Source organism: Xiphophorus maculatus, chromosome 20 (assembly GCF_002775205.1).
Source record: "Xiphophorus maculatus strain JP 163 A chromosome 20, X_maculatus-5.0-male, whole genome shotgun sequence".
Taxonomy (NCBI): domain Eukaryota; kingdom Metazoa; phylum Chordata; class Actinopteri; order Cyprinodontiformes; family Poeciliidae; genus Xiphophorus; species Xiphophorus maculatus.
Window position 1 is genome coordinate 4,618,220 of NC_036462.1, and position 12,357 is coordinate 4,630,576.

Here is a 12,357-nt window from a genome sequence, read left to right on the forward strand (position 1 = left end):
GTCTCTAGAACAAACATAGCTCTTTTTTTTGTTTTGTTTTTGAATTCATCAGAACCAACTTCATATATAAAGACGAAAGATGCAGTACACCAGTGGTTCTCAAATGGGGGTACGCGTACCCCTGGGGGTACGTGGAGATACTGCAGGGGGTACGTGAAGCTTTTCAAAATATCTTTAAAAAATCAGTAGGCTCCTCATAATAAGTCTTGGGAAAAATTATTTTGTAAAAAGTTCGATAAAATATAAATGTGTGTTCATGCACTGAATTTTATATTCAGTATTTACAGGGTATTTACAGCACTGTACCTCTGTTTTATTCCAAAAATGTTTTGCCCGTGTCAGGGGGTACTTGACTAAAAATATATTTTGAAGGGGGTACATCACTGAAAAAAGTTTGAGAACCACTGCAGTACACTACCAAAATCATGGTAAAATCAGAGTTTTTCTTAGATTTCGTTTCCGCTGCTGCAGTAATGAAGTCATGGATGACTGGCAGATTGCTTATCGAGACAAAATTGGTCTCAAGCCAGATGATTTGCATCTAGACAAGAGAAGCAGAGGGAATCAGAATTAATTTTCTGAGCTTTTAGGAGCTTTTAACACCATCCAGTCCCTTAAAGGGGACCCATATGAAAAATACACATTGTGCACATCTTTGTTCTTCCATTTGGGTCTCAGCTGCTTCTAAGAACCAAATTTCAGTTAAATGAGGCGCTTCAAAAATCTTCAGACTATAACGTCAGAAATCAGCAGGGACTGCCCCTCAACATGTTACCTAGCAACACCAGCAAAGTCCAGCCCATTACCTAGCAACCCCAGTGGAGCTCCAGCATGTTTGGTCAGCTGGCCTTACCACTGTATGTGCCGCTTAATGGCTGCTGGAAAAGACAAGTGTTTTGTTGTTCACGTACCGTCCCGTAACCACTTGCTGCATTCTTGTTGGTTGTGTAGGAGGCTCCACTTCTGCTTTTCAAAGCAGAAGTGGAGCCATACATAGTCCATACATACATAGTCTTGTACATCTGTAAATAAATATCTATATCTCGTAGAGCCCTTCTGGATAGATGCAAACTACATCTCGCTGCTTGTACCTGTGACAGTGCAATGACAATAAAGTTGAATTCTATTCTATTCTAAATGATAAGTTGAAGTTTTGTCTCAGTTTTTGCTCCTGAAAACATGCATGCACAAAATGTAGCCATGAGCACAGACATGCATGGTGAAGCAGCTTGTTGGTGGAATAACGCCCCCTTAAGGACACAACAGTAAACAAATTATACACTAAAAAAATTATTCTGTGGTGAAATCTAACATAAATGAATCTGTGATATCAACAATAGAAATGTGATTATATGTTCCTCTAAGTATTCATATGTCCTGCACGAAATTAAATACATTTTATAATTTCATTTGTGTTTTTATTGATATTGTTCTTCAGCTGAAATGAATCCGTGTCTCTGGAATGAATGGACCTCTTATCGGTGTAATTTATTCAGAGTAACCTGCTTTTAATAAATAACACGTCTATTTAAAATTAATCAATAGTTTTTAGCATTTAAATTTCCATTTTGTTCCCTCACTGTCCTCCGTAATTCTGAAATTTTTTTTAATTCGTGCCTTTAATTTGAAAAGTCTGACCGGATCCTCTGTGCTGTTTTTGTAAACTTGGATGCTGAACTTGGTTGGACTCTGAAACTTCTCCATCAGGACCACAGGGCGGTTGGACCGACTCCCGCACAGCTTCATGGACTTTTGTCTCCTGCTTTAGTCTCAGCAGATGAGGGACAGCAGCGGCTCGGCGGAACCATGAGGCTTCTCTGCTGCGTTTTTCTGCTCTTTCTGCGCAGCGCGGACCTCCGTCATGTCCTCACAGCTGCAAACTTCCAGGCGGAGGATGCTGCGGGTTTAGCTGCGGGGACAGAGGAGAGGACCGGGCCGAACCGGACGGAAACTTTCAGCCTGAAGCGGGTCACTCGAGGAGCCAAAGATGGGAGTCTCAGGAGAAAAGACCCCGTTTCCCAGAACAGTCCTCCCCACAGACACGACGACCCGAGCGGCTTCTTCACCACGCCGCGGACGCACCGCCACTCCTCCGCCCCGCGGGCCAACTCCTCCGTGGGGCTCCTGAATCCGCTGCTCCCGGTCACGGATGCCTCCTACTGGGCGTACGCGGTGCTGCTGCTCGCACTCGTGCTGTTCGCGGCGGGTCTCGTGGGGAACCTCGCGCTCATGTGCATCGTGTGGCACAGCTTCTACCTGAAGAGCGCGTGGAACTGCATCCTCGCGGGACTGGCCTTCTGGGACTTCCTCGTGCTCTTCTTCTGCCTGCCCGTGGTCATCTTTCACGAGCTCACCTTGAAGCGGTTGCTAGGAGACCTGTCCTGTCGGCTCGTGCCCTACCTGGAGGTGAGAGAGTGGAAGTGCGCAGGTGTTCCGCAGGTTGTATCCGGGTGAAAAACTCCGTTTAATTCAATAATAATACAACTCCACCTTTAATTTTATTTAGTTTAGAAATAAAATTCCAAACCGCAACAACTATTATTATGTAACAGAATAATCGAAAAATGATGTCATAATTCTGGCCATTTAAATAAAACCAATTATGAAGAAAGAAAAATGTAAAAAGATGTTATTAGTTGGTTAAAGCACATGTAGGTCACTGATCAGATTATCCAAAGCACCAATTCAAATGCAGTGTTTCTAAAGCATATTTGGTTAAAAGATGTTTGTTCAGTGAAGTTACTCACGAAGTAAAATATTCTGAAATGTTACTCAAGATAAATTAAACAATGCCGCAGTAAAACTACTCCTAAAAATTATCTTTTTCCAAAAAGGTTCCTCAGTTTGCATCTCAATTGATTTGAGTTTGTGTGTTCTTCACTTAACTGGTTTTCTTTGCTGCAGCAGCAGTAGTCTTAGTTTGAAAAGATGTGTCAACAATTTCCACACAGTTAAGTAAATTAAAATTACACCACTTTCGTTTTGTGGAACAAACATTTATTACCAATAAAACACAGCAACACAGATAACTGCTACCATATTGTAGCGTAGAGCACCGTGCAGCTACATGGAGAGAAACAAACAGTATCTCAGGAATCCACCATTAGACGGCATTTTTAAGACTATATGTTTGAAAACTCCAAAGGAGTGAAACCCACAGGGGTTCATGTAGACTACCTCTCTGTGTTATAGTTACTCTACTGGATGGTTTAACCCAAACTAACACATAAGGCACATAAACTAGAGTAAGACAAACAGAATAAGCACTTAAAGAACAATTCTAAACAATTCAAAGAAATTATTAACAATGACCATAAATCATATCTACAATTCCTCCTGAAGCCACATGACAAACAGCCAAACACAGCAGAATAATGCAAATATATGAACTCTGGTTTCAATTATCGTATTAATCAACATTTTCTATCTTCTTCACTGACCTTGATAATGTTAAACAATGTTCACTAAAAGTGAGAAAAGGTGAGTTTATTAATTCCACAGTTAACTACCTCTGATATGGCAGCTGACTTTCAGTGTTTGACAAAATTGAACCAACAACAAATATTCACTAGTTATTTTTTTCTGACTGAGGTATGTGAATTTGTTTTGCACCATTTGTTTTGGATCATTTGGGGCAAAACTGTAAGTATAATATTTTCTAACTTGGGGATAAGAAGGCATAGATGACGGACGGATTGTCTTATGGTTTATGACATTATTGGCTGGTGCTTTTGCTTTTTAAAGGATTTTATCGTAATTATTTAATGCTGATGGAATATTCAGAGTTCATCTCCTGATCTCAGAGTCCAGCCGGTGAACACATTCAGTTCACTCCATCTGAACTGTTTTTACTCCTCATGTTGGACCGACTGTGAAGCAAACTGATGAATGGCTCTTTGTCCCTGGCTCCAGACGGCTTCCCTCTGAACAGAGCGGGCTGTTGTGACCCGTTTGGCCTCTTTGGTTCTGTTTGTGAAGCATGAAACAACTCTTGTTTGTCGGATCTCAGAAACAAACAGAAACAAATCTGGGCTGTTTGTCTGCAGGTGCAGAGCAGAAGATCCACAGTTGGGTCTGAGTGAAGACAGAGACTCAGATTCTGACGTCTTCAAGCTAAAATAAAAATATTTTAAGTTTGTGACCTGGATTACTGGGTCAGGAAGGACCGTCAGGTAGAACTTAATTCCATGTTTTAGTTGTTTTGGAGCAGAATCACAGATTTAAACACAACTCTTGGTTTCACGGAACAAGAGTGTTTCCACTTTAGTCGCAAATGTCACCTGATGTCTTGACAGTTCACCTGGAGAGACTCTGAGGTCACAATGGTGCAACCAGTCCTTGGAGTTAGAAGAAAAGTCTCAGACACAGAAAGTCTCCCTGACAAATTAGGTCTCAGCTGTATCTTCACGACGACCGATTGATACTCCACCCACTTCACTACAGATGCCGCACCGACCCATCAGTCGATCTCAGTCCATTTCTACCTCAGTTATGAACCAGACCTAGAGATACTTAAATTTCTCCACTTGGTGCAGAACCTCTTCCCAGACCCAGAGACAGCACGCTAGCCTTTTCTGGCTCTAGACCATAGTCTCAAATTTGGAAGCACTGATTCTCCTCCCAGTTGCTTCACACTCAGCTGTGAACCACTCCAGCAAAAGATGTAGATCATAACCGGATGAAGGCAATAGGACCATATCAACTGCAAAACAAAGTGTGTCCGACTCTTCTCGAGGCGACAGGTTCCAGGGTCGTGTGTCGAGGTGAGTCAAACTATTTCTAGCTGGAACCTCTTAAACTCACACACCAATTCAGGATCCTTCCCCACCAGAGAGGTGACATTCCACATCCTGAGAACCAGCTTCTGTTGCCAAGGATCAGACGCCATAGTCCCAACTTTGGCCATCACCCATCCCACATTACACCCAAACACTTTGGCTCCTCCTCTATGAAGTTTGTGAATCCAGGCAGCAGGTAAGAGGGTCCAAATACTCCCATCTTTGAAGGCTGTATAGTTTGGAGACTGATGATCAGGGTGATCAGCCCCTTGGCTCCTGTCCTCTCGTCCTTCCGTTCGCTGGATCCAGGCAACAACATCAACTTTATGGAATTTTCTGTTAAATAAGGTGATGAGAACTGAGTCCCTTGCCTTTTAGAGTTTTATTAAATCTTGTTATAACAAGGAGAACATTGTCATATCAACAGTATTTTTCAGAGCTTCTCACATACAAAACATATATTCTCCTTTGAAACCACCCGCCCTGTTTCCCTCTCCCACCTCTTATCATGACCTTCACATACCGAGTTTCTCCAAGTTACACCACTTTATTGATATCCAACAGACATCCCTGTTCTATTCTACCTAGTGATTAAATATCAAGTGCAATAAGGAACAAGTACAAAGTCAAAAGTTAAATTGTCCATTACAGTCAACCAGCTGGTTGAGTTTATTTTAGTTTCCCGTCTCTGCAGCGCTCCAGCTGGGCTCCCAGGTCCCTGAACTGGAGCTTCTCCTCATTTGTAGGAGCATGTCGTCTGCAGCGGGCCGTAACGAGGTCGGCCCTCCGGCCTCATCAAGGCTCTGCGTCTTCACCTCTTTTCGTGCAAACAAGGGAATCTGGTTCCTGCTAATTAATGACCGTTTTCTTTAATTGCTCTTTTTGCTGAGGAGCGTTTAAGCGGGTCAGGCTGCCAGCGGCCCCCATCTGCTGTTAGTTCAGCTTTTCTCATGCTAATTACATCTCAGCAGTAATTACCCTCAGCTGGGTCTTAACTGTTTCATCTCACTAAGCTCTGTGAGGGAGGAGAAGTCTGTTTCTTTTGGTCAAAATCTTCAACCTTCTGCTCAGACGAGTCTCCATGAACAGTCAGCCTGCAGAGCAGAAGGCGTCGGTTCATGGTGATGCTCCCTCTGCTCTGGATCAATATGGAAGTTACTTCTCTAGCTGGAGTTGTTGCTGGTCTTGATATGGATGATTATTTAAGTTAATGTTAGGAATAAGACTGAGATAGAGTTTATCTGTTCAGTTGATGCAAAAATAAAAAATTGTATGTATTTTTCCAGGCACATAGTTCCATTTTGTAGCATAATCAAGTAACTATATTACCTTCAGTTGTCACAAAAATGCTAATTATATCAAATATGACTTAAAACTAATTTGACTTCGTCATTTGAGATCTTGAATTTGGGCTTCTGTCTCTTTAAGAAGCTCCTACTGTTCCGCCACAATGCCTTCAGCACATCATCACAATAATGCTTCTCTCTCATTTACAACCATTCTTAGAAGGACTGAACTAAAAAATAGTTCAGATAATGAGCCCAGCAGATACGCAGTTCCACCAGGTGTTTGCTAATTGCTGCTGGCTAGTCTGAAGGAGCTGAGGCACAGCGGAGGCGGGGAGGAGCTGCATCTCACAGGCGGGGCTAGGTCCAACCAGGCACTGTGGACAGCTGAATGGTTGCCATGGAGATTAAAGGATTTCTTAAAGATGCATGAAAGAATCAATCCAGAATCAATCACTTCTTGATGAGGGAATAACATTACAACATGATCTAATCAAAACGGTTGATTTTACATTATACTGCTGCTTTAAGGGAATTTTGGAAATAAATTTTAATGAACATGACTTTGGAGAACATTTTCTGTGCAGCTGAGAGGGAATCAGATCTTCAGCCATTTTGTTCTGAAATCTGTCTTATTGCAGCCAGAGAGACGTTTTAAACTGGTCTGGTTCTGTCTCCTCTGTCAGGTGACCTCTCTGGGCGTGGCGACCTTCAGCCTCTGCGCTCTGAGCATCGATCGTTTCCACGCCGCCACCTCGCCTTCCCCCCACCAGACGCCGAAGGTGGAGCCGTGCCGCTCCATCCTGTCCAAGGTGGGTGTGATCTGGGTTGGCTCCATGGTGCTGGGGGCTCCAGAGCTGCTGCTGTGGCAGCTCGTCCAGCAGACCGTCAGCCTGCCGGCGCTGACCTCTGACCTGCCGCAGCACCAGCCAGCGGCCTCCCTCCTGGCCTCTCTAAGGACGGACAGGGTAAAGGTGGACGCCTGCATCCGCGAGCCGTGGGCGGAGCTCCCGGAGAGCGTTTACGCGCTGGTTCTGACCTACCACCAGGCCCGCATGTGGTGGATCTTCGGCTGCTACCTGTGCCTGCCGCTGCTCTTCACTCTGGCCTGCGACCTGGTGACCAGGCGGGTTCTGGCCCAGCGGGAGCCGCAGAAACCCGGCACTGAGAAGGTGACCAGCAGGTGCTCTTCCTCCTCTTCCTCCTCCTCTTCCTCCTCGGGGAAGAAGAAGCAGCAAGTGAGGGAGCAGAGGCTGCGTACCGCCGTGATGGCGCTCACCGCCCTGTACGTCACCTGTAACCTGCCTCAGAGCGTGTGCAGCATCACCCTGGCCTACGTGTCTGCCCCGGTTCTGGTTCTGCCGGCGCTGGCTCTGGTCGAACAGTTCCTGCTGTTCGTTCGCTGCTCGGCGACGCCGGTTCTGCTGCTGTGCCTCTGCCGCTCTCTGGGCCAGGCCTTCATGGACTGCTGCTGCTGCTGCTGCGAAGAGTGCCTCCCTGACTCCTCCTCTTCCTCATCCTCCGCCTCCACCGCCCCCACCCTCTCCTCACCCTCCTCACCCTCGCCTTCCTCCCTCGCTCCCTCTGGCAAAGAGGAGGCGATGAAGAGCGTGGCGGCAGAAAAGGCTGTTTGTGAGGCAGTGAAAGACTCTGCAGCCGCCATAGGGACGCCCTGCTGAGCCCAGAACACAAAACGATCATTTAAAGGGATAGTTTGTGTTTTCTACATTGAGGTTGTGTGAAGTAGTTATGAATAATCAGCGTCTTACATGCAGAATTCATTCCACATGGCTAAAGGTAGCTGTGTTTCCATTACAGTTGTGTGCACATCTTTGTCTATATTCTGGGGTTTGGATGTGATGCGTTCACTGACTCAGACTGATTTCATCACTTCATTATTATCATTTTCAGACGTCGTTTACATCCAGATTTGAAATCTGGGTTCTTCTGCTGCAGAATTATGACGCATGTCGGATAAAATGCGACATGACCGTTCGGACTGCAGAACCTTTGAAAACTATTGGATAAGATTCAGGTCCACATATGAAAGCAGCTCCGGTTGATTTTATTGGGGCAGAAAAGATCAGAATTGGGTCTTTCAGTGAAACAGTTGGATTTGGGCAAAACTGAATTGTCCTGTGGTTTTGCTCACCTGCTGTGTGAATGTAGCCATGGTGACTGAGGCCCAAACTGTTAACCACAGCAGGGTAGATACTGACTGCTTGGAACTGCTCCACACAACCCTTTTTAATAAAAAAGAAAAAAAAGATCCTTTTTGATATTATGAATTCTTGGGTTTTATTTTAACATTTTCAAACAGTAAAAATCTGTCATGGAGTAAAAGAGCTGAGCTACTTTGAGGACACATTTCCTCTGTGGGGTTTTTTCCATCTTTTTCTTTGATCCAGAAGAATGAAAGATAATAAAAAGTTTTCTCTGATTTCCTTTTATTTATTCTGGAATTGCGGACAAAATAAAACCCAAGAAATAATTTTATGTAATAGTATTTTCAGGAGGTTCTGTAGAGCAGACAATTATGTCACTTTTGTTAGAAAATTACAGATTTTAGAAGAATTTCTTTGTAAATGTTTGTAGATAAATATTCTAACCGTTTTCCAGTTTCATATTTTCCTTTCTTACTAATATTTGTTCAGGATTTCTGTCCGTCCTGTTCTCAGTACTGTACGACATGGAAACTAATTATACTTTGCTAAAATGAGGCTAAATTCAGTTATTCTGAATTATGGCTGTTTATTTTACAGCATGTTTTTGCTGACCATTTTTTTACATTTTGTTTCAATAAAATGTGACTTTTCTTCTTGAATGTTAACATTTGTTATTTCTCTGCTAACACAGACATGAAGAACCGTTCTTTTCAACATTTTCTTCACGTTTTTCTATTTTCTTCTTAGGACTGGTTGAATATTTTCTCCACAATCACAGATTCAGGGAACTTCAATTTTACTATGTTTCTCTGTGAATTCAATAAAAAGAATGAAAATAAAGATAAACACTTTTTGGGGTGATTTCAGATTAAACTTTCAGAACTTTCTCTGTGCCGGTTCCAGAACTTCGGGTTTCCATTTGGTTGCGTTTTGTCTGGAAGGCGGGGATGACTGGGGTCTGAAAGGAGCGCTGAGCAGCTGCACGCCCACCGCAGCACCGACCCGCCATGCCTGACTGTGACGCTCCTTTTTGTTGTTGTTGGATTACTGAAGGTCACGGCTTCACAATGAGATCCTGCAGACTGAATGAACACAGACGCTCTGTGACCGGTTGCTCTGGAGAAAACGCAGGAATTCCTCACTCAGCCGACGGGTTTCCAGAACCTTCTTCAGATTTTCTTTTATTCCGGGTTCAAACTAAAACTTGATCCAAACACAAGAAACTCCCTGACTGACTGATCCACAGACTGGGATTGGTCAGGTTTATTCAGAGATTTGATTGGCTGGTTGCTCTTTCACAAAGTTTCCTGTGCAGCGGAAACCATGAAGCTGAACTTTGGTTCTATTTTTACTCAGAAACTAGTGAAAAAAAAACACTAGTTTCTCCTAAAACCATCAGTTTAAAGATTTTATTTCTGTTTTCAGGAAGGTTTGACTGAGATCCAGTCTCTTCCTGAGAAATCTCTGTTTACATTTAGTTTACACCGAGATCCATTTCATTTTTATCATAATTCTGATTACAGAAATAAATCCGACCACCTGCGGTTGTCCACATTCTGGACAGTAAATTCTGTGCATTGATCCAGAAAAGGTCATGATTCATGTAGGATTTTTCTGCCCTGGTTGGACTCCATCTAAAATTAAACCTGTAAACATCCAGGATTCACATCCTACATGCAGCTCTGGACCAAATCGTTGTATAGAGCCATAACTAGAGGTTATGCAGCTCTAGTTATTTATGGAAGAAGTTCTATAAAGCTCTAAAGAAGTTTTATGGATAAAACTGGAAGGACTGGACAAACAGCCGAGGCTCCAAACCCAGCCTGACTGTTTATGTGTTCTCCATGTACGTTCCTACATTCTCTCTGGGTCTGATTGGTCTTTGAAATGTGTGCAGGGTTGATTGTGTCTCTGTGTTGTCCTGTGATGGATGGATCTCAATCAAACAAAAAGCCAGATATTAGAGACAGAATGCGCTCTGAGATTAAACCTAAAGCAGCAGCTCCAACTCCAGCAGCGGATTTATGGCCTTAATATTTGCATGAATATTAGTTCTGTTATTAATAAATAATAATAAAGCCGAAACACCTGGAGGCCGTCGTTGGTCTGAGTTTCAGTTCATGAGCCGCTGCTGCGTGTCGTTTCCTTTGAGCTGAAATATTTGTCCTCCCACGTCGTTGTGCCTGGGCAAAGAGGAGGAGGAGGGGAGGCCTCAAAAAGGAGCGCTTTGTTCAGGCCCCCTCCTCCTGCAGCTCAGAGAGAGACGGCTGAATAACGCTGCATATCAATCCCCATCCACTGAGGGAGTTGCTAAGCTACAAACCCACTGCCTCCCACCAGCTGCCCCCCGTCACTGAGCAGAAAGAGGCCGAGATGTAGAGGAGGATGAACGGCAGGATAAGCTCAAAGCCAAACTGCTCAGTTTCCTCAGAAACCAGTTCAACCAGAGGCAGGAATATCCCTAAAACCAACACTGTCCCCAGTTTGAACCACACTGAGCTTTTAATCCTGCAGAGGTCATGTGATCAAATGTTTTCTGCAACAAACTGAAACTGACTCACTCATTCAGAAAAAAAAATATTTTTCATAATAGGTACATAAAACCCAGAAGGTTTTGTGATGACAGGAAGAACAGCTGATGGATTCATACAGTCATCCATCCATTATCTCACTGTTATCATTAATAAGTTCACCAGGGGAGCTGGTGAACTTCTCCAGAGGTCAACGGGCGAGAGGAGGGTACACACTGGACTCAAATCATAAATTATCAATATTAATCATCCATCCATTTTTTCAGGTCAAAGGGGCAACAGGTCCAGGAGGGAAACCAGACATCTGTGTCCCAACTGACATCCTGCAGCTACTCTCTGGTATCCCAGGGCTGAGGGGAGAGCTGGTCCCTCCAGCGGGTTGAGATTCAGTTTTTGAAAGACTGAATCTCGACTCAGTGTTAGCTCCTCTCTGTAGAAACTTCTTCCTCATCTTGATTGTCTCCACATGACACTGTATGAAGGGCTGAGAGTCGAATGGATCATCTCTGAAAGGCCGTCCAATCGGTTCTGTAAAGGTCAATACTTAGCAGAGTCACCAGCAGCTCCTTCCAGATTCCTCTCAGTCCAGAAAAAGGATCAGCGTGAATCTGGACTGTCGTTCTCTGATCTGGACACTAACACACACACACCCTCACACATACATTCACTGACAAGATGTTTCCATTGAAACCTATAAAAAAGTAAAACTCTTACTCATGAAGACCTCAGTGACCAGACAGCAGCTCTGATGTTCTCAGCATGAAGATCACAAAGTCCAAATGAAACCTCATTGATGAGACTTTGTGTTTTTAAACAGGAAACTGGAGATGATTTGATCCGACTGTTCAGATTAGAGCTGCATAAAATAAAGCTTTGATTCAGGGTGTGAAATATCACAGAGGCCTGCTTGGATGTAGTATCTGTCTGATATGTTTTCCTCTTGGGAATAATCTTCTCCTCTGCAGAATAATGGACTTCAGATGGTTTGGAGACGACCTTTGACCTTTTCCTAGATTAATGGTAGAACCAGTTATTGCTCTGATGTCTTTCTGCATCTGCATTGTGCTAACACACATCTGGCTGCTACTTTCTAAAACCTTTGAAAACTTTAACAATGCACCAATATTTTCACTCACTTCTTCTGGGTTTTTGTTCATTGACATGAATTTTTGTCATTTTCCTGTGCATCAAAAATCAGTTTAATCGTCTTTTCATAGATGTTTTACTGATCAGTAGTTTCCTCTGTGCTTCCATTGATTTCAGTGCTGCACCAGATATTATTTAGATCTTGGATTCTCTGGAGTTTGATACTTCCCATCATTTCCTGCCGTTCCGGATGAACACAGTGGGCTGTGGTTTGTTGAGAGGCAGACGGCGGGCGGTGGAAGCTGGCTGGAGGCCCACCAGCATGCCGCTGAAGGACTGCCCGTCCTCTTCCTCACTGAGTCCTTCAAGAGGACATGGGAAACATCACAGGAGCCCACAAGTGAACTCTGGGGGTCTCCTTTGAGCGCTGAGCAAACAGAGCTCTCATTAAGTCGACAGCTCTCAGGCTGGGAAAATGGCTCCATTCAAATTCAGTCAAAGAGAAACCAGC

At 43.8% G+C, this 12,357-nt stretch overlaps 1 protein-coding gene across 1 annotated transcript; it reads left to right on the forward strand.

The window, feature by feature from the left end:
* Nucleotides 1-1,100: 1,100 nt before the first annotated feature.
* On the forward strand, nt 1,101-9,069 carry LOC102237562 (prosaposin receptor GPR37L1-like). Its single transcript, XM_005810637.2, has 2 exons — nt 1,101-2,406; nt 6,751-9,069. Exons 1-2 carry the CDS (start codon nt 1,807-1,809, stop codon nt 7,741-7,743), a joined length of 1,593 nt encoding a protein of 530 aa, XP_005810694.1. The 5' UTR covers nt 1,101-1,806; the 3' UTR covers nt 7,744-9,069.
* Nucleotides 9,070-12,357: the final 3,288 nt, after the last annotated feature.

Excerpts from the sequence above, each read along its gene's own strand:
- LOC102237562 (XM_005810637.2), top strand. The coding sequence starts at position 1,807 with ATGAGGCTTCTCTGCTGCGTTTTTCTGCTCTTTCTGCGCAGCGCGGAC. Across the intron at positions 2,407-6,750 it reads GGCTCGTGCCCTACCTGGAG|GTGACCTCTCTGGGCGTGGC; the intron begins GTGAGAGAGTGG and ends CTCCTCTGTCAG.